Source organism: Dipodomys merriami, unplaced genomic scaffold (assembly GCF_024711535.1).
Source record: "Dipodomys merriami isolate MVZ:Mamm:240054 unplaced genomic scaffold, mDipMer1.0.p SCAF_1, whole genome shotgun sequence".
Taxonomy (NCBI): Eukaryota; Metazoa; Chordata; class Mammalia; order Rodentia; family Heteromyidae; genus Dipodomys; species Dipodomys merriami.
The window spans coordinates 97,627,801-97,650,551 of record NW_027202270.1 but is presented as its reverse complement, the minus strand read 5'-3'; the positions used below and the strand labels follow the sequence as shown (position 1 = coordinate 97,650,551).

Below are 22,751 nucleotides of genomic sequence, written 5' to 3'. Positions count from 1 at the left end.
TGATATTATGCACGTAGCTATTGAGCTCTTGTGATTCTTTCCTAAGAATATCTGCCTTAGTTCTTGTTAGGTTTTTAAAAAGAGGTAACCGAGTAAGAACTGAAACTGCACCAGCACGCACGTGGTATTCAGATAAGGGGTAGGTTTATTCAGTAGACCTGCTTGGACCAGGCAAGGGTGGCACTCCACGTGGCTGGGAAAGGCCTGGGAATGAGAGAGAGCTGGGAAGAGAGGAAAGAGAGAGAAAAGAGCAGAGAGAGGGGTAAGAACAGTAGCACTCACGTGGTATTCAGGTAAGGGGTAGACCTGCTGGGACAAGGCAAGGTTGGCACTCCACGTGGCTGGAAAAAGAGAGAGAGCAAGAGAGTAAGAAAAGAGCAGCAAGAGCTAGAAACGAACAGAGAGAAAAAAAAGGGAGAGTCTGGGCCTGGGCTAGCCCTTATGTAGGGTATGGGTGGGGAAAGGTGTGGCCACATCAAATTCAGATGTGACCTCAGCGGATGCAGATGTGACCTCTTCCAGGTGTCCCAGTTGCCTAGGTAACGCAGGTACTGGGTGGAGACTGCTGCGAGGAGGGTGGAGTCTGCTCACCATCCAGGAGCGGACCTTACAGTTCTCCCTGTGTAAATGTTGAGACTGCTGATTAATTAATCATTTCCAGGTGTACTTATTTATCTTTTACTATCAATTGAGTTTACTTTTAGATTTATAGGCACATTCTAATTATTACAAAAGAGGCAACTCATAGATCCTGTTTCTTTGGGTCTGGCTTATTTGGCTAAGTATAATTTTTTCCAAGTCTTTCCATTTCTTTATGGTTGTGGCATTGTCATTCTTTCTAATAAAAGCATTTCATTGTGTTTATATACCTAATTTTCTTGATCCATTCATCCATGGAGGAGCAGCTGGGTTAATTGCATGTCTTGGCTAGGGTAAATAATAATGTAATGAACCTGGTCATGCTGGTGGTTTAGTGTAGGTAGCCTAGTTTGTGGTCAGTTGGATAGATGTCCAGAAGTGGGATTGCTGGGTCATAGAGGATCTCTAGTGTTTTGAGGAACCTCCATACTGCTTTCCAGAGTGGTTGAATAAGTTTACATTCCTACCAACAGTGTAATAGAGTTCCTTTCTTGCCACATCCCTGCCAGCATTTGCTATTGTTAGTTTTCTTGATATTGGCCATGCTAACTAGGATGAGTTGGAATCTCAATGTTGTTTTGATTTGCATTTCTTTTATGGCCAGAGGTGTCAAACATATCTTCATGAGTCTATTGGCCATTCTTATTTCTTCTTTGGAGAAGACTCTCTTTAAGTCTTTAGCCCAGTTAGTAATTTGGTGGTTGTTTATTTGAGGATTTTATTGAAGTTTTAATTTTGAGCTCTAAGTATATTTTAGATATGAGGCCCTTGTCTGAGGCAGAGCTAGTAAAGATGTTCTCCCATTCTGCGGACTTTTTACTTATTTTGTCCTTTTCCATACAAAAACTCTTCAGTTTGATGGAATCCCATTTATCTAATATTTCTTTAATTTGTTGTGGTTCTGGATCTTTGCTTAGGAAGTTTCAACCAGTGCCTAGGAGTCCTAGTATTTCTCCTATTCTTTCCTGTGATATTTTCAGGGTATCTGGTCTTACATTGAAATCTTTTGTCAATTGGAGTTGATTCTGATGCAGGGTGATATATAAGATCTAATTTCAGTTTTCTGCATGTGTATAACCATTTCTGCCAGCTCCATTTGTTGAAGATGCTGTCTTTCTTACATCCTGTGTTTTTGGCTCCCTTATCAAATATTAGGTGGCCATAGGTCTATAGGATCATTTCTGGGTCTTCAATTCTATTCCATTGGTCCTCAGGCCTGTTCATGTGCCAGTACAAAGCTGTTTTTATTACTAAGACTTTGTAATAGAAGCTTAGTATTGGTATTCCTCCAGCACTGTTTCTTCTTGCTAAGGATTGATTTTGCTATTCGGGGTCTTCTATTATTCATATGACTTTTTCGATTGCTTCTTTTATATTTGAAGAAAGTTGTTGGGATTTTTATGGAATACTGCATTGAATTTTTAGATAGCTTTGGGTAGTATTGTCATTGTCATGATGTTATTCCTTCCGATCCAGGAGCATGGGATGTTTTCCTGCTTCCTTAAATCTGCTTTAATTTTCTTTTTTTTTTAAAGGCCCTTCACATTTTTGGTAACCTTAATTCTTAGGTATATATATATATATATATATATATATATATATATATATATATTTATATATGTATGTATATATACACACACACACACATACATATATATGTATATATATATATATATATATTTTTTTTTTTGCAGGGAGGCTATTACAAAAGGAGTTGTTTTCCTGATTTCAGCGTTACTCTTCTCATTGTTGACATACAGAAAAGCTACTGATTTTTGTGGGTTAATTTTATACCCTGTCATTTGCCAAAGTTTCAGATCAGCTTACGTAACTTGGTGAAAAGTTCAAATCATTTCCTCTAAAATCAAGAACAAGAAAAGGATGTCTGCTTTCTCCACTCTTCTTCAATATAATACTGGAATTCCTACCTAGAGCAATAAGGCAAGATACAAACATAAAGGGGATCTAAACAGGGAAAGAAGAAGTAAAACTCTTCCTCTTTGCAGCTGACATGTTCCTGTATTTAATTTATCTCTTTATAGCATCTAACACAAATACTAAAAAGATTCTAGAAAACTATAGGTTTCTGCCTTCCTCTGGGGCCTTCTGATTAACAGGCAAACTTGAAAAGTGCTTGGAACACTTTAATTTACCTAAAAGTGGAAGTTAATATACAAATTGTCCTATGCTGTTAAGATTTATTGTAATATTTACCTAGTTATCATTTCTAGAAATATTTTCTGATTTAAGATGGGGAAAGGATTATCATTTAGAATGTATGCTAATTATGTGAGAATTCAAATATTTATAGTGTATTAATTTAATTCTTCATATTTATATGAAAATTCACTATTTTCATCAGATAGAGAATTTAATTCCCTTAAAATATTAAACTCTGTTGTCATAGATGATTACTCATATATTTTAGAATACAAGAATTTATTGTGCCAGGCTCCAGTGACTATGCCCTTATTCCTACCTACACAGGAAGCTGAGATATGAGGATTGTGGTTCAAAGCCAGCCTGAGCAGGAAAGTCTGTGAGACTCTTACCTCCAGTTAAGCACCAGAAAACTGGAAGTGGTGTCGTGGCTCATGGTAGAGCACTTACCTTGAGCTGAAGAGCTCAGGGACAGGACCCAGGCCCAGAGTTCAAGCCACTACTGACAATAATAATAATAATAGTAATAATAGTAATAATAATAATAATCATCATCATCATCATCATAATTTATTGAAATGTCTTCTTTCTCTCCCCTCCATCTTCTCTTTCCTCTCTCTCCTTCCAGTCCTCCACAGATTTTGATAGGAATTGAAACTTGTTTAAGATGTATTAGCTTCTTTATACCCCCAATAAAAATATTAGACCACTTGTCAGATAATTGTGGGTGAAACTTCTAAATACTTTGACAGAAACTGTTCTAGAACATATAAAATTAATAAGTCTTGTTCAATAAATCATACAAAATATTAAAATTTTTATATCAAAATCTGGAAACGGAAGTGTAAGAAAATTAACAATACATATGTCTAGTAAGAACGTGGCCAATAAATTGGGTGCCAGTGTGCCTCAGGAGGCTGAGCTACTCAGAAGTCTGAGATCTGAGGATCTCTGTTCAAAGCCAGCCTGGGCAAGAAAGTCCGTAAGACACTTATCTCCAGTAAACCACTCAGAAAAACCGCAAGTGGCTTTGTGGCTTAAGTGGTAGAGCACTAGCCTTGAGCTGAATTGCTGAAAGACAGTGCCCAGGCCCAGAGTTCAAGCCCCACAACTGATCCCCCCCCTAAAGAAAAAGAAAGAATGTGGCAGATATTTGAACCCATAATATTCACTAAGCACGGCTATTATCCTTTACTGAGATGTAGAGATACTCGGTAAGCCCTGCATTCCCGAATTTATAATATTAAAGTTGCAACTCCAGATTATCTGAATTTGGGTTCTTATGAAATTAATGGTATAACTTTGTTCCCTGAATGTAAAGCTTCTCAATAAATTCTTTTGGAAAAAATTAGAATCTACAACTTTAAAAGAGAAAACTAATGTAAGTCCATGTAATGATGCCTTGACACTATTTTTAAATCATTTTATAGTAAAAATCATTAGAAAGTTTGAGATAAAGCATACATTCTTTTAAAATTGTAAGAAGTGGCTAACTCAAATAAACTATCTTCTAATACAAACTATGAGGCACAAACCACACCAAATTAAGATAAACAGAGCTACCTGTCATATCACTGGATTCAGTATTATTCAGGGGGTTCTTAACAAATCAATTAATACCACAAAAACAAATGAAGTATGAATAGAGAGCAAGCAAAGTGATACTTGTGTGAGATTGGTATAATCCTCTGGAAAATCTATTTGTAGGTTTGGATTCAGATTGATCTACATTATTCTCCAGCACCTCTTTATTATTAGTTTGTAGATGGATACTGACTGAAAGTAGGTGCCTAATAACTATTACTAAAATAAGTAGTATGTATAATAATAGTAATATAAATCAAACTTGGGTTTAGTAAATAAATGAAGAAACATCAGCAACTTTCTTACATACTAGCTACAAGGTCCACTTTCCTTGGCTTAATTCTCCCTCCAGAGCATCCAACCACAACATGTACAGTGTTCACCAATAGAATAATTATCGCATGGGACTGTAGATCACTTGAAATATAGTAAGTATCACTCAAAAACTGACCTTTTGATTATTTAAGGTTTAAAAAAATGTTAATTGGAAGAATAGTAAGTGGCAAGTGGCTGCCTTTTTGGAAATTAATCTCTAGATGATCTCACAGTTCACCTGGCTTGCCAGTGTAACTGTCCAGTTTAAAATCTATTCCAAACCTCAACTTCACTGTGTCGTGATTTGCCTTCTCTTCATCTGACCAAACTTTGAATAATAATAATATCAGTTGCATCTTACACTTAGCAGATTCCAAAGAAACTCACTCACATTTCCCTCACTGATATTGATAGCAAGGAAAAAGCATAACAGTTCTTTGTAAAGTGACAGTCTCTCAATATTTGTTCTTTCAACTTTCTTTTGTTGTTGTTGTTGGTGGTGGTGGTGGTAGTCATGGGGCTTGAACTCTGGGCCTGGGCGCTGCCCCTCAGCTCTTCCGCTCAAGGCTAGCGGTCTACCACTTGAGCCACAGCGCCATTTCCATCTTTCTACTTTCTTATTGGTATGACTTCTATTTTTTTTCAATTTTTTTCTATCCTGAGAGGATAGCTATAGGAGCCTGTGTTCATGGAATAACCATAAGTAGTGTGTAGCTTCCCTAATATGTTCGTTTGTATGTTACATACTTAAAACACCGAATGGTTCATGATTCAAAAAGTATCCTACATGATGATTGTGCTCCAAGGCTATTTTAGAAACCTACTGACCCACGGAGAACCTTCATCAATGCGTCTTTTGACACTTATTTGCCATCCAGGTAGCATCTTTAATCAGTTATTACATTTTCAAAATGTGACCACATTTTTTATTGTTACTGCAGAGTTGGTATACAGAGGGTTATAGTTACATGAATCAGTTATGAGTATGATTACTTTTGAACCATGTGTCCCCTTCCGTCACTCTCTTCTGGTTTTTCCCTCCCATCCCCATCCATAAGATATCCATTTTATTTGGTAGTTTGCTTTGTGAATATTGTTTAAATTTTTCTTGTGTCTTGGATAAAGTTCTTTTATCAAAAATGAATTTTCCAGATATTTTCTCAAAAGCTATTACTTTTTTGCTCTTTCAAAAACCAGACATTTAAAATTTTAGTGGTCTTACCAGATTTAAAAAAGAAGTTCCATTTGTGCTGTTGTTTCTTAGAAATTTTTTAATAAAGCAAGTTTATAAATGTTTCAATGAGATTTTCTTCAGAACTAGAGTTTAAATTTTGCATCTCCTTTATGATATATTTTGAATTAGGTTTTACAAATGGTGCAAAAATGCTTATTATAAGCCTACATATGCATATTTAAATATGAATGCCATCTTTGTGTTCTTTCACAAAATGGCAAATATTATACTCCACATTAAATATATTTTTAATTTTTTTAGTTAGTTACTTTTTTAAGTTATCAGGGCATTTCTTTATGATAATTCTATATATATGTATTGTGTATTTTGAACAAGTTTACCCCTCTTTTATATTTCCATTTCTTCCCTTCTTCCCTCCCCCCCTTCTTCTGAGTCTTCTGAGTCCAACAGTTGCACCATTACATTAATGTCATGTTTTTAATTATTATCATCCACATTTGGAGTCTACAAATGAGCAACAGAATGAGATGTTTGGCTTTTTAAGTTTGATTTATCTTACTCTACATGATGATTTCCATTTACATCTATTTTCCTTCAAATAATACGTTTTTCAATGTCATTTGGCTGAATAATACTCCATGGTGTATATGCATTTTTTTTTATCCATCCATTTGTTGTTGGGCCTGTAGGCTATTCCACAGTTTGGCTGTACAGAAAAAGAGCTGCAATAAACATGGGTATGCACATATCTTTCTTGTGTTTTGATTTAAATTCATTTAGATGTATTTTGAAGAATAGTATGATAGGGTCATAAGGAAAGTCTCTTTTTTAGTATTTTGAGTACACTTCATGGATTTTTATAGTGTATATAACTAATTTACATTCTTGCCAGCATTTATTTGTTTTCTTGAAGATAGCCATTCTAATTGGGTGAGATGGAAACTTAATGTAAACTTTAGTTTACATTCCCTTTATGGATAAATATGTTGAACAGTCTTTTGTGTGTTTATTAGTGATTTGTGTTTCTCCTTCTGAAAAAGTCTGTTCAGTTTATTTGCCCATTTATTAATTGGGTTATTACTATTTTTTGCTGTTTAACTTTATGAGTTTTTCATACATTCTGTATATCAATCCTTCATTGAATAACTGGTTTCCCAGTCAGTGGTTTGTATTTTGTTCTGGTAATTGTTTCTTTTGTTGTGCTGACATTTTTAACTTAATACAGTCCTGTTTGTCTATTCTTGCTCTTATTTACTGGACAACGGGAAGCCTATTCAGATAAATTGTTGCTCTGCCTATAACTTCCGGTCTTTTCCCTAAGTTTTCCAGTAGTAGCTTCAAAGTTCATGTGCCTTTCATCATTTGGAGTTGATTTCTGTATTTTGATTTATAGTTCTTACACCAGATATTCCGCTCTACTTTAAATATTTTCATTTAAATGGTTGTGACCACTTTTTTGAGTCAATTTTTGTAGTCTTTTCAGAGATGAGAAAAACTGTGATGCAGGAAATTTCTGCAGCCTCATAGTAGGTAAGAGCAACACCAGACCATGCTATCTGACTCCAAAAGTCATATTCTGTCCAATGTTTTAAAAACAGAGTCTTAAACATAGGTTAACATTCAAGTCATACAGTTATAGCTGAGTGACATAATTATGAGGAGAATATATTATTTGAAAGAGTTTATTTGTGTGTGTATATATGTATATATCAACTGTGGAAAACAATGCATTCATGTTATACATAGTGTACATTGACTATGTTCACCTATCATCCTGTTTTATCTACCCATCCTTGTTTTGTGGATCCCACTCATCTTTCCAGAAGAGCCCCAAAAGTCTGCTTTTGTAAGGAAATGATATTTTGCATTAAGTACATTGAAAGTATGCTAAATAGTGGGCAAAATAGACCACTTTTTCAAAAAGTACAAATAGTCACTTTTTATCTGAACTTATGAACAATAATTTGGAAATATATGTCTCCATCTTGAGAAGGAAACTTGATCTGAAGGACTGGTAAGACAAGGTTTTCAGTTATATTCTTTTTTCACTTAAAAATTATTCAAAAGGTGATATACAAAGGGGTTACAGTGACATAAGTAAGGTAATGGGTACATTATTTTTTGAATAGTGTTACCTCCTCCATCATTTTTCTTCCTTCCTACCCCTCCCAACTCCCTTCTCCCCAGAATGTAAAGTTCATTTCCAACCTAGTGTCTATCAGTGAGTATCACTGTTGAGTTGGTTTATCCTTTGTCCTACTGTTTCTGCCACACTAAAGCTACCAGTACAAGTATCTTCATTACAGCATTATTTTCCATAGCTAAGGTATAGAATCAACCTAGATGTCCCTCAGTAGGTGAATGGATCAAGAAAATGTGGAATATATACACAATGGAATTTTATAATTTTTTTTAATTGTGAGAATACCGTACAGAGGAGTTACAATTACATGGGCAAGATAACGAGTACATTTCTTATCAAGCATTGTTGCCTCCTCTTTGTTTCCCTTTCCCATCCCTTCCCATACTCCTTCCCTCCCCCCACCCGGTCCTCCCCCCATCCTCACCAAAGTTGTTAAGTTCGTTTTTCGACATAACGACTTGTACATCTCATTGTTGCAATGGTCCATCTGTATTCCTAGTTAAACGATTTCTTTTTTCCTTCCCCTCCACAAATTATACCAACATCAAATACAGTGAAAGTATAGGTTATACTGTGGGGGAGGTACATACAAAGCAACGTAGAAATCATCTTATATATGTGATAGAAGCAATTGCATGAAAGGAAAAAAATTTGAATGCCTATCTTGGGGTTCATTCCACTAACATCAACTTATCTGACCTTTTCTGCTTGACTCAGACATATACTAGTTATTGCAAATAACGGAATTTTATGTTTCTATCAGAAAGAATGGCATTGCTCCATTTGTAAGGAAATGGAAAGACTGGAAAAAACTACACTAAGCCAATAATCCGACCCAAAGAAACATAGGCTGCATGTTTTCCCTCATTTGTAATAATTAGCATATTAGTATATTCTTAGCCGAGGATCACTGATCACAGTGGCTCAATAGCAATGTAGGTATGACTATATAAAATGGTGCTTATCAAAATGAACCCCAAGAAGTAGAAGCAAGAGTTGCTGCTTTTCTGTTGTACTGTTTGCAGCTATTTCTTTTTTTCCTTTTTCCCTTTGGCTTATTCCCTATAGTCACTGTTATTTTTCATTCCTGTACCCTTTGTCTTGTCTGTAAGTTTATTCAGTTATGTTTTTATTATGTTCTTAGTTTTGTGCCATGTTTTAAAGTTGCTGAGGATAGAATTCAGTGGCAAATGGTTTGCCTAGTATGTGAAAAGTCTTAGGTACAAACATTGATACAATAAATAGGAGTAAATGAATGAATTAGCAAATCAGTTTTTGTAAAATAAGAAAGCAATAGGTTGTTTTTTGTTTGTTTGTGGGTTTATTTTTTTTTGTTTTATTTTGTTTTTTGGTTGTGGGGCCTGAACTCTGTGCCTGGCCACTGTCCCTTAGCTCTTTAGCTCAAGGCTAGTGCTCTACCACTTGAGCCACAGAGCCACGTCCAGCTTTTTCTGCTTATGTGGTGATGAGGAATTGAATCCAGAGCCTCATGCATGCAAGGCAAGCACTCTACCACTGAGCCAGCCACCTTCCAGCCTGAAAGTCGCAGTTGTTAACAACAACGTTTTCAGGCAGACCCTGTAGAAACCATATTCCAGTCTATCTCCACCTCTTTTTCTTGAACCTGCTGCTCTCTTGATTCACCTTTCCCTCAGTACCTGCTGCTCTGATTTCTTCATCTCTACCTCCTCAAATCCAAATTGACCCTCTGCTTTCATATTCTGGCAAATAGACAGATGGTGACTCCTGCAGAGAGGAATTAGATGGTAAATGGATCAAAATAAACACAATTCAGCAATCAAAGGGTTAGCCTACAAATGCACATTCAGTGTAGATGGCTTTCAAAAGCACTGTAGCGAAAGAAGCTAGAATCAAAGGCTACATGTCTGTGATATATTGGAAGAGAGACATGAAATAAATCCATGGTTGCAGGAGAAGGGGAGGAAGAAAAGGAAACTTGGGGGCAAGAATAGAGTTGTTCTCTATCTCAGTTGTGGTCTTTGCTACACAGTCTGTGTACAAAATGGGATGAATTTTACATTAAAGTGTGTTTCAGAACCTTGAATTTTTGATTCATAAAGCTACTTTATCGTAATGAACCAGTGAACCAACTTAATCAGTCAATCTGGTCTTTCATAAAGAGAGCCCCTCAACCCCATCTTTCTCCCTTCTCTATGTCCCTGAGTTATAGTCAGAACCACTTCTTTACCCATAGGCAAACTCCTGCACCCAGGTCCTGCTGGCACAGCAACAATGACACTGGATTGAACAACTGTTGGATTCTTTCTTCTTCTGGAGTAGGGATACCTAGCAGATTTCATTAGCTTACAAGAGTTTTGTGTTCATAGATCACAAAAAGAAAACATCATAATGTTTGTTAAGGAAATTACAGGGAAACTAAGAAACTTGAAGAAGGAATATAAAATCTTGGTGTCTCTATATGCAAATAAATGTATTTGACCACAGTATGCCATTTGTCCTCAGAAACCCTGCTGCCTCTCAGATCATGTCTATATAATGCTGTATGTAGTCTTTGTCTACCCGCCTTTTATAAAAAGTCTAAAAGGTAATTTGTATGCTGGTGTTCTGCATGTAAATTAGGTCATTATCCTTTTAAAGGTATAAAGTCTCTTGTACACCATAGAGCTTTCTGAGAAACAGACTTGACCTTTCTTTCCCTCTATTCAGGGTGCCTGCAGAGTTTGCACTCATTAGCTAGAATTTGACTCCATGACATTTTTACTTAATTTTCTTTTTCCTCTATGTTAGACACATGGGGCAGCCATTTACATTCTTTCTTGACCTGAGATGCTCTCTAATCTCTTTCCAGCTGTGGCATTTGTCATTCAGTCACATCAGGATATGGTGACCCTTCTTTCCCCATTGCAATTCCCAACTGTTAATTGATTCATATTAGAGAAGGAACTAGACATAGCCCTATGGACCTAGCTTCATTTAATTAGTGTTAACCAGAACAGTGAATAGAAAAGCAATTTCCTCTACAGTGGAAACATACCCTTTATGAAGTAAAGGAACAAAAAATAGTAGGTTTTAAAGCTCTTGGTTTTTAAGTATCCTTGTTTGGCAACAAACTTAAAAGCAATATTCCCCCCCTTAGTATTGATGATCATGACAATATTATTATGAACAATATTAATTACTGGCATTCACACTTAGGTCTTGGCTTTAAAGACTATACTCAATCATTTTGCTAAGAAATTTTTGTGATGGTTCCACCAATATTCCAATCACTATGCCAATCCCTTTTTGTCCTCGTGGCCTAATGAGGTATTTCACTATGCAACTTTTGTAGAGTTGCACATCGAGTTGAGAGAAATGAAGATCCTTATCCAAGGAGGTGGAGCTGTGGCTCAAAGTGGTAGAGTGCTAGTCTTGAGGGAAAAAGTTCAGAGACAGTGCCTATGCCTTCAGTTCAAACCTCAAGACAGACAAAGAAAAGAAGAAAAGAAAAAAGCAAAAAAAGTTCCTTATCAAACATCAACCATTTGCTATAACCAGAATTTCAGCTCAAGGCTGCTCTAGAATTGTGTTCATGGTTTTCAACATTCCCTATATTCATCTGCCATTAGGGCCAAACGATGTAAACAACCACATCCCTTAAAAACATTGGAGAAACCTTTCAAAATAGATCCAAATTGTGTCTCTGGTGAGCTTTGCTTTTAAATTTGAAATACTATAGTTACATATTGCCATGATTAAATAAAATACAGAAACTTTGAGTTGTAGGTAACTGATGTGTAAAGGCTTGATAATTCTTCCTTGAAGATTCATTGACTGCTTTAATTTGTATATAAGCTCAGAGACATTGTCATCTCTGCCCTCCAGCAATCTATCAGTTGTGAATGACAAAATGATGTAGGATGGCAGTATACAGTGACAGGTTTCATTCCAGAACAGAAATGTACCAAGAGGATGGGAACAGAGAAGAGAGCAGTGTAGACGGACAGGAATTAGCTAGATGAAAATTAGCTGTATACAAGTCAACAAGATTTGTGTGGAAGAGAGAAACATGCACCTGTAATGTTTGAAGTTAAGATGATGTTGAACAGAATATTGTTGGCCAACATCTCAGTATAGAGATAGATGGCATAAAATAACTACATTTCATTCTTGTCTTTGTTTAGTTATGTAATGTTCTGTTTGAAAACTATTTTAAATTCATATATTATAATTGGCAAATAATAATTGGCAGCATTTTATTATTGTAACTACCAGAAATGGTTTATTATTATTTCTTATGTAGTATCTCTGACCCCTACTCTTTTTAACCTGTCTCCTGTTCTATTAACATCCCAAGTTTAAGTGCTGCTCCTGGAGAAGAGTTTGGAAAAAAGCTTATACAACATATTTATTATCAATTTTGTTGAAATTTTTACAATAATTTTCCTACCAACAAAATCCCACACATCTTAATAATTTATACAAACAATAGTTTCTCAAAACAAAGTTTTAGCAAGAAAATCGTAATTACGTATATTTTACAACTTTTCTATGCTGTGGCCTCTCCTGGAAGGAGGCATTGATATTTGTAAAGCTGACTTCTATGGTAGCTATAAACCCAGTTCCACATCCGAGGAAAGAAATAAAGGATCCTTAGATGTTTATTGCAGCTCTCTGGGTTCATATGTGGATCCCAAACTTCGTGAGCTTTGTTTCAGGGTTACCATCAATATACTCCTACAGCCCTTCTGCCTGCCTCTGGTTTTGGAAAATGAGGAGGAGGGAAATGCAAAGAAGATTTTTTTTTCCGAGCAGGAAATGGATGTTTATTCTCTTTATTTTTTTTAAAGTCTCATCCCCTACGTGCCTGGTACCTAACAATGCATAGAAATCGTTCCACAAATGTTAGTAATTATGTGCTATACACCTGAAAGCACTAAACATAATTAGATTTTTGTGACCTCAAATATATAGTTATTAATAAATGAACCTTTTGTAACCATGTTGTGTAAAAGATACTATTACATGGCACTTGGGCAAGTCAACCAGTAGCCTCCACTCCATGATCATTCTACTGACACTTCCTCACTATATGTTACCTCCTTTTTTTTTTCTCCAGAAGCTTACTAAGGTTCACTTTGTTCTCTTCTATGTTTTCTATAGTTTTGTATGTTCTGTTTACCTTTTTTTTTTTTTTTTTTGGAGGTGTCCGGTCGTGGGGCCTGAACTCTGGGCCTGGGCGCTGTCCCTCAGCTCTTCAGCTCAAGGCTAGTGCTCTACCACTTGAGCCAGAGAGCCACTTCTGGCTTTTTTCTTTTTGCTTATGTGGTGCTGAGGAATCGAACCCAGGCATGAGGAATCGGCCTCAGGCATGCAAGGCAAGTGCTCTACCACTGAGCCACCTTCCCAGCCTTGTTCAGTTTAACTTTTTAACTCATGTGGTAATTATTTAAGATACAAGATAAGGTTCTAATTTGTTTTTCCCCAAATTACTAATTGTTACTGGTTTCAGACTTTTTATACATTAATGTAATAAATTAATAATTTAATAATGTAATTAACTGATACCAGGTATTTTTAAATGGTGCTTCCTCATCAGTCTATTATATATCCTTTTATATTTTAAACTTATACATAGGATAGATTACTGTATTACCAATTCTGTCCTGTTGCTCTCTCCTTTGTCTCATACAAGCACCACATAGTTTGAAATGTTAACTTTTTACAGAATGTTTTTATATTAAGTAGGGCTAAATATCTTTACTACCCTCTGATTAAACTCACATTGTATTAGAATACTTTTTAATTCTCATAAGAGGACTTTATAAAAATTCAATAAATCCAACAAAAATATAAGTAGATGTTTGCTTACGATTTGAATCAAATTGTTGAGCCCTCGTTTATATTTTATTTGGGACTATTGAAAATCATTTCAAGTCCTTACATCTTAGATAATCTGTCCTTCATACTTTATTTTTTTCTTGAGCATATTTCATTCCTTCTTTAAAAAAACAACAAAAAAAAACATGATCTCTTTTCTAGAAAAGAGAAAAACAAATTACAATTCAATAGTTCAGCTCATTTTGTCTCTCTGTGAGCAGTAAACTATTATATTCTGTGGGCCTGGCCTAAATTTCTATTTTTCTTTCTACATAAAAGACAGCTGGAAGGCCTTTTCTACATGTGAACCTTTTCCTTCTTCTGGTTCTCTTGGGGAGTGTTTCTGCCAAAGTCGCTTTGGTGAATTTAACTTGATTTTGTATGGCCCCTGTCTTACTGACATGTTCTCTCTTCCTGTCTCTGAATAGGAGCCTGTCTGCTCCCTGGGTAGTCACATCATTTTAATTTAGTTACCATCCATTTTCCTCCTTATTGGGGTAGCTACTTATTTTTATGGTAACTACTCTGTTCCAATCTTACTTTTGAGACTTTCTTAGTCTTCTTGGAGCCATTTTTCTGTTTGTTTGCTTTGTAGTTATTTTTTAAGTCTTTTGTCATATTCTTTTAATTTTGCAGAAGTTTCTGAAAAGCCTGGTTAGCATCTCTAAATTCATGTTATGCATAATGGTTCTCTTTGCCGTCATGATATACTCCATAGCCAGTCTTTCCCCCACCCTCAGCCCACACCGTTGTGCCTCACTAATGTTTTTCTGATCAGATGTTAAGGCAAAATGGGAGATTTCCTTCTTTGTTTCCTCTAGTATCTGCAAAGTGCTAGTACAAGTTGCCTCAACAAGAATTCATTCAGTGTTATTGTTGTTGGACTGCTGTGGGGTCTTTCTTTCTCTCGGTTCCAGATATAAGAAAATTCTCAAATATGAAATTAAGTTGAGCAGTGGTTACAAGAGGAAGGGAAGATTTTGTTACAAAAATGTCTTGGAGACACCTCTGTGCAGAGGTGCAGGGAGTAGAGCAGAAACAGATATCACAACTGTTACAGCTGTGCCACATTTTGTGGGAGGTGACCTACCATCACTGTGACCTTCTTTCAGAACAATTCTCTTATCCTTTCTGATTCTCTCACAGTATGCCACAGATGAAGTATCAAGAAGCCAAAATAATTGTCAAAAAGAAAAAAAGTAGATGATATTACAAATTCCTTATCATTAAAGAAAGTTGGACTACGTAACAATGCTGTCCTTCCCTGATCCCGTGGAGTGCTTTTTGAAACGCTTTTCATCCTTCAGGGTCCCATGGAGAGCCCCTTTGCTTTCATAGACTCAGGCACCCTTCCTTTTAGATTTCCATTCCTGTAATTATAATATATTTTATGGGCCTATTATTTCTCTTTGGACTATTAACTCAACAAGATACCACTCTTTAGTCATTCTTCTATTTCTAATAGGCACTATAACCTAGTATATTTTAAGATATATTAGTAGCACATGACATCAGTTAACTATATCCTTCAAGTTATTAGGATTCTTTTGCTTATATAAATTGACTTTGGAAAAACATGAAAATGTCTCAGTTCTAAATGTTTGAACCCATGGCTACTGACCAGACATTACAGAAGAATATTAAAAATCAATATGAAGAAGATTTTGATAATTTGTGATATTCACAATTGCGAGTGATCATTCCACCAGCAGAAGCTGTCAAGCAACCAAAAATGATATATGCATATCTGTTCTGTGTATGTCAATGACTGGTAGAAGGTGAAGAATGTGAGGTTATTTGCATCAAGATGATGCAATGCGTAGAGGGAGTACTGACTGGAATGAAAAGATACTTTCAGTAGTCCAGCTGATAAGGAAGAAGAACAACAAATTGTCCCACCACAAATCTTCACAGCTATGGAAAGCTTCAAAATGTTTTGCTTTGAGTTGATTGGTAGTGCTTCTCCTCCAGACTAAAAGATCCATCTGGTTTTAAACTGTGGATTGCCATTGAGTTTTTAAAATTTCAGAACCTAATCATTGTTTTTTTAATATACATTGTTATTGTAAAAATACTGTACAGAGGGGTTACAGTTACAGTTACATGAGTAAGGTAATGAGTACATTTCCTATGGAGCATGGTTACCCCTTCCTTTGTTTTTCCCCTACCATTCCTTCCTTCCTCACTTCCCCAACTCTTCCCCTCCCCCAAGTTGTAAAGTTCATTTACAACATAGTGTCTTGTACATCTCATTGTTACAATGGGTCAACCTGTATCCTTATTTCAGCTTTTTGTTATTTCCCTTCCCCTCCCCCAAATTAGAAAAATGTATATGCAAGATGCAGGGCACCGGAATCACATACAGTGAAAACAGGGGTTATACCATGGGGGAAGAACATAGAAAAGAAACAAAAAAAATCATATGGTACATTATAAATACATTAAAAACAACAACATCAAAGATAAAACCTCTTGTATCCCTATCTTGGGGTTCCTTTCATTTACCATCATTATTCCTAATTCCAATTTATTTTGAGGGGTAGATTTCAAAATATAGAGCCATGTTATAAATCGTGAATTGAAATAATATTATCCTATGCTTTATTCATAGAAATTTTCCTTTCCTAATAATTTTAATGTATCTGAAGTAAAAGCACATGTTACAAAGGGTGATGTGTTATATTTAGTAGCAATGGAAGGTGGATACTCTACTATTTGAGCCATGCCTCTAGCCCTTTTTGCTCTGGTAATTTTTTTTGTCTGTCATGGGGCTTGAACCCTGGGCTCTTCAGCTCAAGGCGAGCACTCTACCCCTTGAGCCACAGCGCTACTTCCAGTTTTCTAGTGGTTTATTGGAGGTAAGAGTCTCACAGACTTTCCTGCCTGGGCTGGCTTTGAACCACGATCCTCAGAACTCAGCCTCCTGATTAGCTAGGTTTACAGGCATGAGCCACTGGCACTTGGCTACTCTGGTAATTTTTTAAAATAAGGTCTTGCTTTTTACTCTGGCCAGCCTGTGCATCACAATGAATGAATACTATGTATTCTTCCCACATAAATGAAATGACAAGCATGTGCCCCCATTTCCATCTTTTTGTTGTTTGAAATAGGCACTCAAATCTTTTGCTTGAGCTTGCCTACAGTTGCCTTACTCTTAATCTCAGCCTTCAGAGTAATTACTAATAAATACAAGCATGAGTCACTTTGCCTAGTTATAATTCAAGGAATAATGTCCAAAGAAATATGATAAATTGGATCTTAGCAACTGTTAGTTTACATGATTCTACTATGGCAACACTAGCTGAGTCCAGATTGTATGTTACCTTGAGTAGTATCTTAATTGCTGAGGCTTAGTTTTCTCATCTGTAAAATGAGATGATGATGATGATGGTGATGGTGGTGGTGGTGGTGGTGGTGGTAATAATGTTAATATCTTCTTCCTAATTTACTTGTATAAAATTGAATGAGATTTGGATACTTAAACCACAGACTCCTTCAACTTGCATAACCAGAAAGAGTTAATGCTCTTCTCAAATTGCCAAAAATTTCCAGTAAAAAAATTACTGAAAACCTCGGAAGATCTAACATTATTTTATTTTATTATGCAAATAATTTTGACCTCCACAGATTATTTATTTTGCTTCAGAAGGCTCATTTCTTCTGTACTGCTAACCAGTTTACTCCATTTTGTGCCACAATTTGTAATGAACATTAAAAGAACTACTGATTATATTAGTGTTTTTGGTTCAATTACCTGTTTCAACTGCTCAATGACTAAGGAAAGCATGTCATTTTCTCCTCTCCTGCACACTGGAGTGTAACAATAGACTGTGAATAGAGCAAATCAAAGAGACACAAATACCAGTGTAAGGGGCCCATTGTGTTTAGTTTGTTGCCCTGTCATATGGTTTTAATTTAGGTCGTCTGATTGATGATGACAGACTGACAGATAGCACATTGTTCCCTACTTGGAATCTCTAGACACTTTAATATTCCTATTCTTGTCTGTCCATTTTGATTTCAAAACTTAAATGAAATGGAATTATAGCATTCACTTTGTTTTCCTGTGCAGAGCGATTATCTCTGAAGTGCAATTTTGTGATTAGGTGAGATGGCATGCATGTACTCAGCCAATGCGGAGGCCCCCAGGGTGCAGAGTAGGTAAATTCATAATGAATAGATGTTGTGCTTTGATTTCAAATGCATGTAAAGCCTTACCAATCTTGGTAGTTTTCTTTTAAAAATCTCTTTAATTATTCTAAAATTAACGGGAGAATATTAAATTTGAACTTTAGAAATATGGCATTTAAACAGAAGTCAAGAATGCTGACTGCTTTGGAATGTTAATCCCTTTCCAAAGCTGAAGTAAAAACAAATTTACATGACATAAATTAGGGGGGGGAGTGTCATTAAAAACCTGTAGTTTAATTATTTATATTCTTCTTGATTAATTCAAAAATGTTTGATTGCAGCAGTATTTGTATTGTCAAATTTTAGTCTTCCTTAGTTTGAAAACTACAATAATTATTCAACTAATTACTGTCAGAGTATTGTCATAGTTGTTTGGGCCTGAGGAATGACTCTGAGGATGATGGGAGAAGTTAAGGGTTAATGGGTACAAAGTGGCCATTCTCTCTAATATTTTAAGAGCAATTTTTGTTCCTGTGTTTGAGAACTTGATTTTTAAAAGAATTTAACATTCTACAAATTAGACACATTTTGACTAAATCACCAAAGAACATGCTTGGTACACAAATCACACCTTTTTTTTTCCTGATTTGTTCAAAAGCATTGTCCATAATCTACCTGTGTGGAATTAAATATGCAATTTCCCAAGCTCATTTCTATCAAGGAGAAAGAGAAAGGATAGCAAGGCGTTTCCCATCAAATTCTCTGAGAATGAAATAGGATGAAGTTTATAGAGCTCTGCTTGTAACATGATTGTGTTTAAGTGTTAAAGGACTGGAGAAGACCTACTTAGCCAAACCTTCTTTTTGTAGGTATTTGAAGACAAAGTTTACAGTGATTACACTAGATATCTTTTGGATAATGGCCAAGCTTCTTTCCTATTCAGAGGACTGACAATAAGTGTCTTCTGCTCTAATGTGAGCCTCAGCTTTAGGCACCCCTATGTACAGAGCCTGGGAGTTTGCACCACTGTTCATTAGAACTTTGAGAGAAGACTTACGCCTTGTTTGTTTATCGTTTTGGGCATTTGGGACATTTTGTTTTGTGCCTATTGTAGGGCTTGAACTCAGGGCTTCACCTTCTCATTTGGCTTTTTTCTCTTAGGCTGCGAGTTCTACCACTTGGACCACACCTCTAGTTCCAGCTATCTGCTAGTTAACTTGAGATAAGATTCTTTCAGACTTATCTGCTGTAACTGGGATCCTGCTTGAGGGGTGCCTTTCAGTCATTCATTATCTATCTATCTATCTATCTATCTATCTATCTATCTATCTATCTATCTATCTATCTATCTATATCTTGATTTGATCAACCACAGCAAAAGTAAAAACCATTTTTATAATGTAATAAAATATCATTTGGAAAAATAAAACTGGAACAATATATTTCCATAGTCTTTCAGAGCACCTTAGAATATCAGCATTAATAAGAAATAAAATGTCGGAGGACAAGGGGAATAATAAAATGCTGAAATAAGATACAGGATGACCCATTGTGATACTCACAAGATTCTATGTTGGAAACGAACTTTACAACTTCAGGGGGAGGGGGAGGAATGAGAGAGTTGGGGGATAGAAGGGATAGAAGGAGAAAAAAAAGGAGGGGGTAACAATGCTTGACAAGAAATATAATTATCTTACTCATATAACTTTAACCCCTCTGTACCGCATCTTTACAATAAAATAAAAAAAGAAATAAAATGTGCATCTAGTATGAATGTAGTTTATAGAAGTGTATTTCTCAGTTTATTAATGTGTATATTAAATCCTTCTTTTTGGTGAGTTGGTGATGAAGATGCCATGTTATTGCTAAGGCATGTGGGTTTAGTGTTTGGTTTTATTGCTCAAGACTTCTATCTCCCCTAAAACATGCTGCTATGATGGAAGCAATTTTATCTTGCCCTTTTAATGACTCTCTTTGTGATTGTGCTCAGATATGTTACTTTCAGATCTGTCCAAATTCAATTCACCAACTTTTTTGTTTTATTAATAGTTTTGAATACCTTGCTGATCTATTTATGAAAGAAAAAAAAACAAGTATTTTCAACTGCTACCAAGTATTTGTCAACTACATTTTGTCATCCTTTTAGTCATGCTTTTTTCTAGCATTTTCACTATTTTGAGGTGGTCTAACATATCAACAGACAGGAAGGGCAGAGTGATGCTCAGCCACCATTGAAACTGGGGTGGAAAGAATACAAATTAATGACTGAAAGACCAGATCATGTTGCCTCTTTTCTTCCCCAGATGTACCAAGAGTACATATTCCCAGACTAATTATCTTGTTCTCTTCCTATTTACAGAATAGCAAATTCATCCAATCTCTTTTTGAACATTATTGTTTCTACAGCTTCTGCCACTTTTGAAGACTTCCAGATTCGTCCACATGCTCTCTTTGTTCATTCATATCGAGCTCCAGCATTCTGTGATCATTGTGGAGAAATGCTGTGGGGGCTGGTGCGTCAGGGCCTTAAATGTGAAGGTAAGTTTCTTCCCCTGCAAGTTGAATACAACCCAGAGCTATCTGCTTATGTTATACCTTTCTGGCAGTGTTCTCAGTACCTCAGAAGTATCATCTGGGCAGTTTTTAGCGGAGTGCATAGATTTATATTGAAGTATTTTGTCTACTTTAAAATTTCCTGTTTAACATTCTTGGCCTGATCTTAGGATCCTGGCTCTCATATCTTTTCTCTATCTCATGTGGAAATATTTCCTCCCTACATTATATGGAATGTGCTAGCAACAAAATGAAAATAAAGTTGCATCTTGAGTAAGCCAGATATTAAAATAGTAGACATCAAATGAGGAGACATTTAGGTTAATCAAACCATCTGAGATCACTCAGCTATTAAGTAGATTGTGATTCATTCCTGAATTTCTAACCTTAATTCTATGGTTTTATATATTCTATATTCTATGTATACCCTTTTTCTTTAATGTTTGAGATTGAACCTAGGGCTTCACAGTTGCTAGACATACATTCTGTCTCTTGAACCGTGCCTGTAGCCTTCGTGCTTTTAGTTGGCGTTTCAGATACAGTCTCACATTGCTTTTGTTCATTCTGTCATAGAATCATAATCTTCCCACCTCTTCATCCCAAGTAGATGAGATTACAGGTGTGAGCCACACAAAGAACTCACTGAACTGCACAAGACAGATTTGAGAACACTATGAGGTAGTTTTAAGACCTTATTTAATGACAGGTTTGAGGAGGATAGAACTCTTTGAAGTATGGCCAGTATGACTAAAGTTTTATGCAACCTATGCAACCTATAAATAAGCTCATCATACTTCCTTAATTTCTTTTTATAATAAGTTTTTTATTGTGAAAATACTGTACAGAGGGGTTACAATTACATGAGCAGGGTAATGAGTACATTTCTTACCAAGCATTTTTGCCTCCTCCTTTGTTTTTCCTCTATCATCCCTGCCCTTCCATCTCTACCACTAGACTCCGGGCCCTACCCCTCCCACTCCCCAGGGTATTCAAAGGCAAGTTAAGTTCTAGAGGAGTGTGTATTAGTCATATTTCCAGCCTGGGGACAAAAATATTGGAAAACCAACTTAAAATAGAATGGTTTATTTGGTTCACAATTTGAGTTTTTAGACCATGGTCACCTGGCTGCATTATTTTTGTGCCTTTAGTGAGGTAAAACATTATGATAGGACATGAGGACACTGTAAAGCAAAATTCTCAGCTTATAGCAGCCAGGAAGGAGCAAGAAACAGAGAGAGGTGAGGAGACAGGTGGGGAAAAAGGAGGAAGAAGAGAAGGGAGGGAGGAAAGAAGGGAGGGATGGAAGGGAGGAAGGAGAGAAGGAAGGCTAGAAGGAAGAGAGGAAGAAATGAAGAAGAAAGGAGACAGGGAAGGAAGGAAGGAAGGAAGGAAGGAAGGAAGGAAGGAAGGAAGGAAGGAAGGAAAGAATTGAAAGAAGCCAGAGACAAACAAAGTACATCTTTCAAAGGCCCAATTCAGTTAGTTACTTTTCTTCAATTCTTCAACTAAAACTTCCACCTCCCCATTCATCTCTCCAACTAGCTAGGAGCTAAGAGTTACTGTTGTTGTTGTTGTTTTCAAAATAAAAAAATGAATTTACATATTTCTAGCTTACATGATAAAAATTCCCATTTCAAAGCAAGGAATAAGATAGCAAAGTAAGACTAAAAGTCAACAAGACAACTACTAAATCCTTAAAGATCTTGTCTTCCATCTAGGGTATACTGTATCTTGATGTGTGCTCCAAAAAAGCAGGAGTAACCCTGCTGCTATGCTCTTGCCAATATTGTCTCTCTTTACTACCCACAGCTTTTCTGACCAGATATTCCAGGTTCCTATCATCTCCATCTTTCTGGGCTATCCACTGGGACTGCCTTCAGAGACTTTAGTTTCTATTTCACACTATCTGGCATTTTAGGTCTTCTTTTGAAATCTCAGTGGAAGCTTTCCTCATGCTGCAATTCTTACAAATGTGAGGGATACCCAGATCTACCATGGGCAGTCATAGTCAGTTCACATTGGCCATGTTTATAGGAACCTCTGAGTTCCTTGATGTCTGAGTTTGTAACACAGGCTTTATGAATATGTGCCTGGCTTGTTGTGTAGCAAGTAACAAAATTCTAGCATGGGATTGTGAATTACAGACATACTAAAATGAAACTGCTATTTCCTCCAAGGAAATATTGACTT

General features: G+C 36.1%; 1 protein-coding gene across 5 annotated transcripts in view; it reads left to right on the top strand.

Annotated features, from left to right (window-relative positions):
* Prkd1 (protein kinase D1) overlaps positions 1-22,751 on the top strand; it is a 345,647-nt gene that overhangs the window by 223,722 nt on the left and 99,174 nt on the right. For all 5 annotated transcript variants that reach the window (XM_070026146.1, XM_070026167.1, XM_070026173.1 and 2 more), the window contains exon 3: positions 20,415-20,546. In XM_070026146.1, coding sequence (XP_069882247.1) covers positions 20,415-20,546 — 132 coding nt within the window. The remainder of the gene's footprint in view (positions 1-20,414; positions 20,547-22,751) is intronic.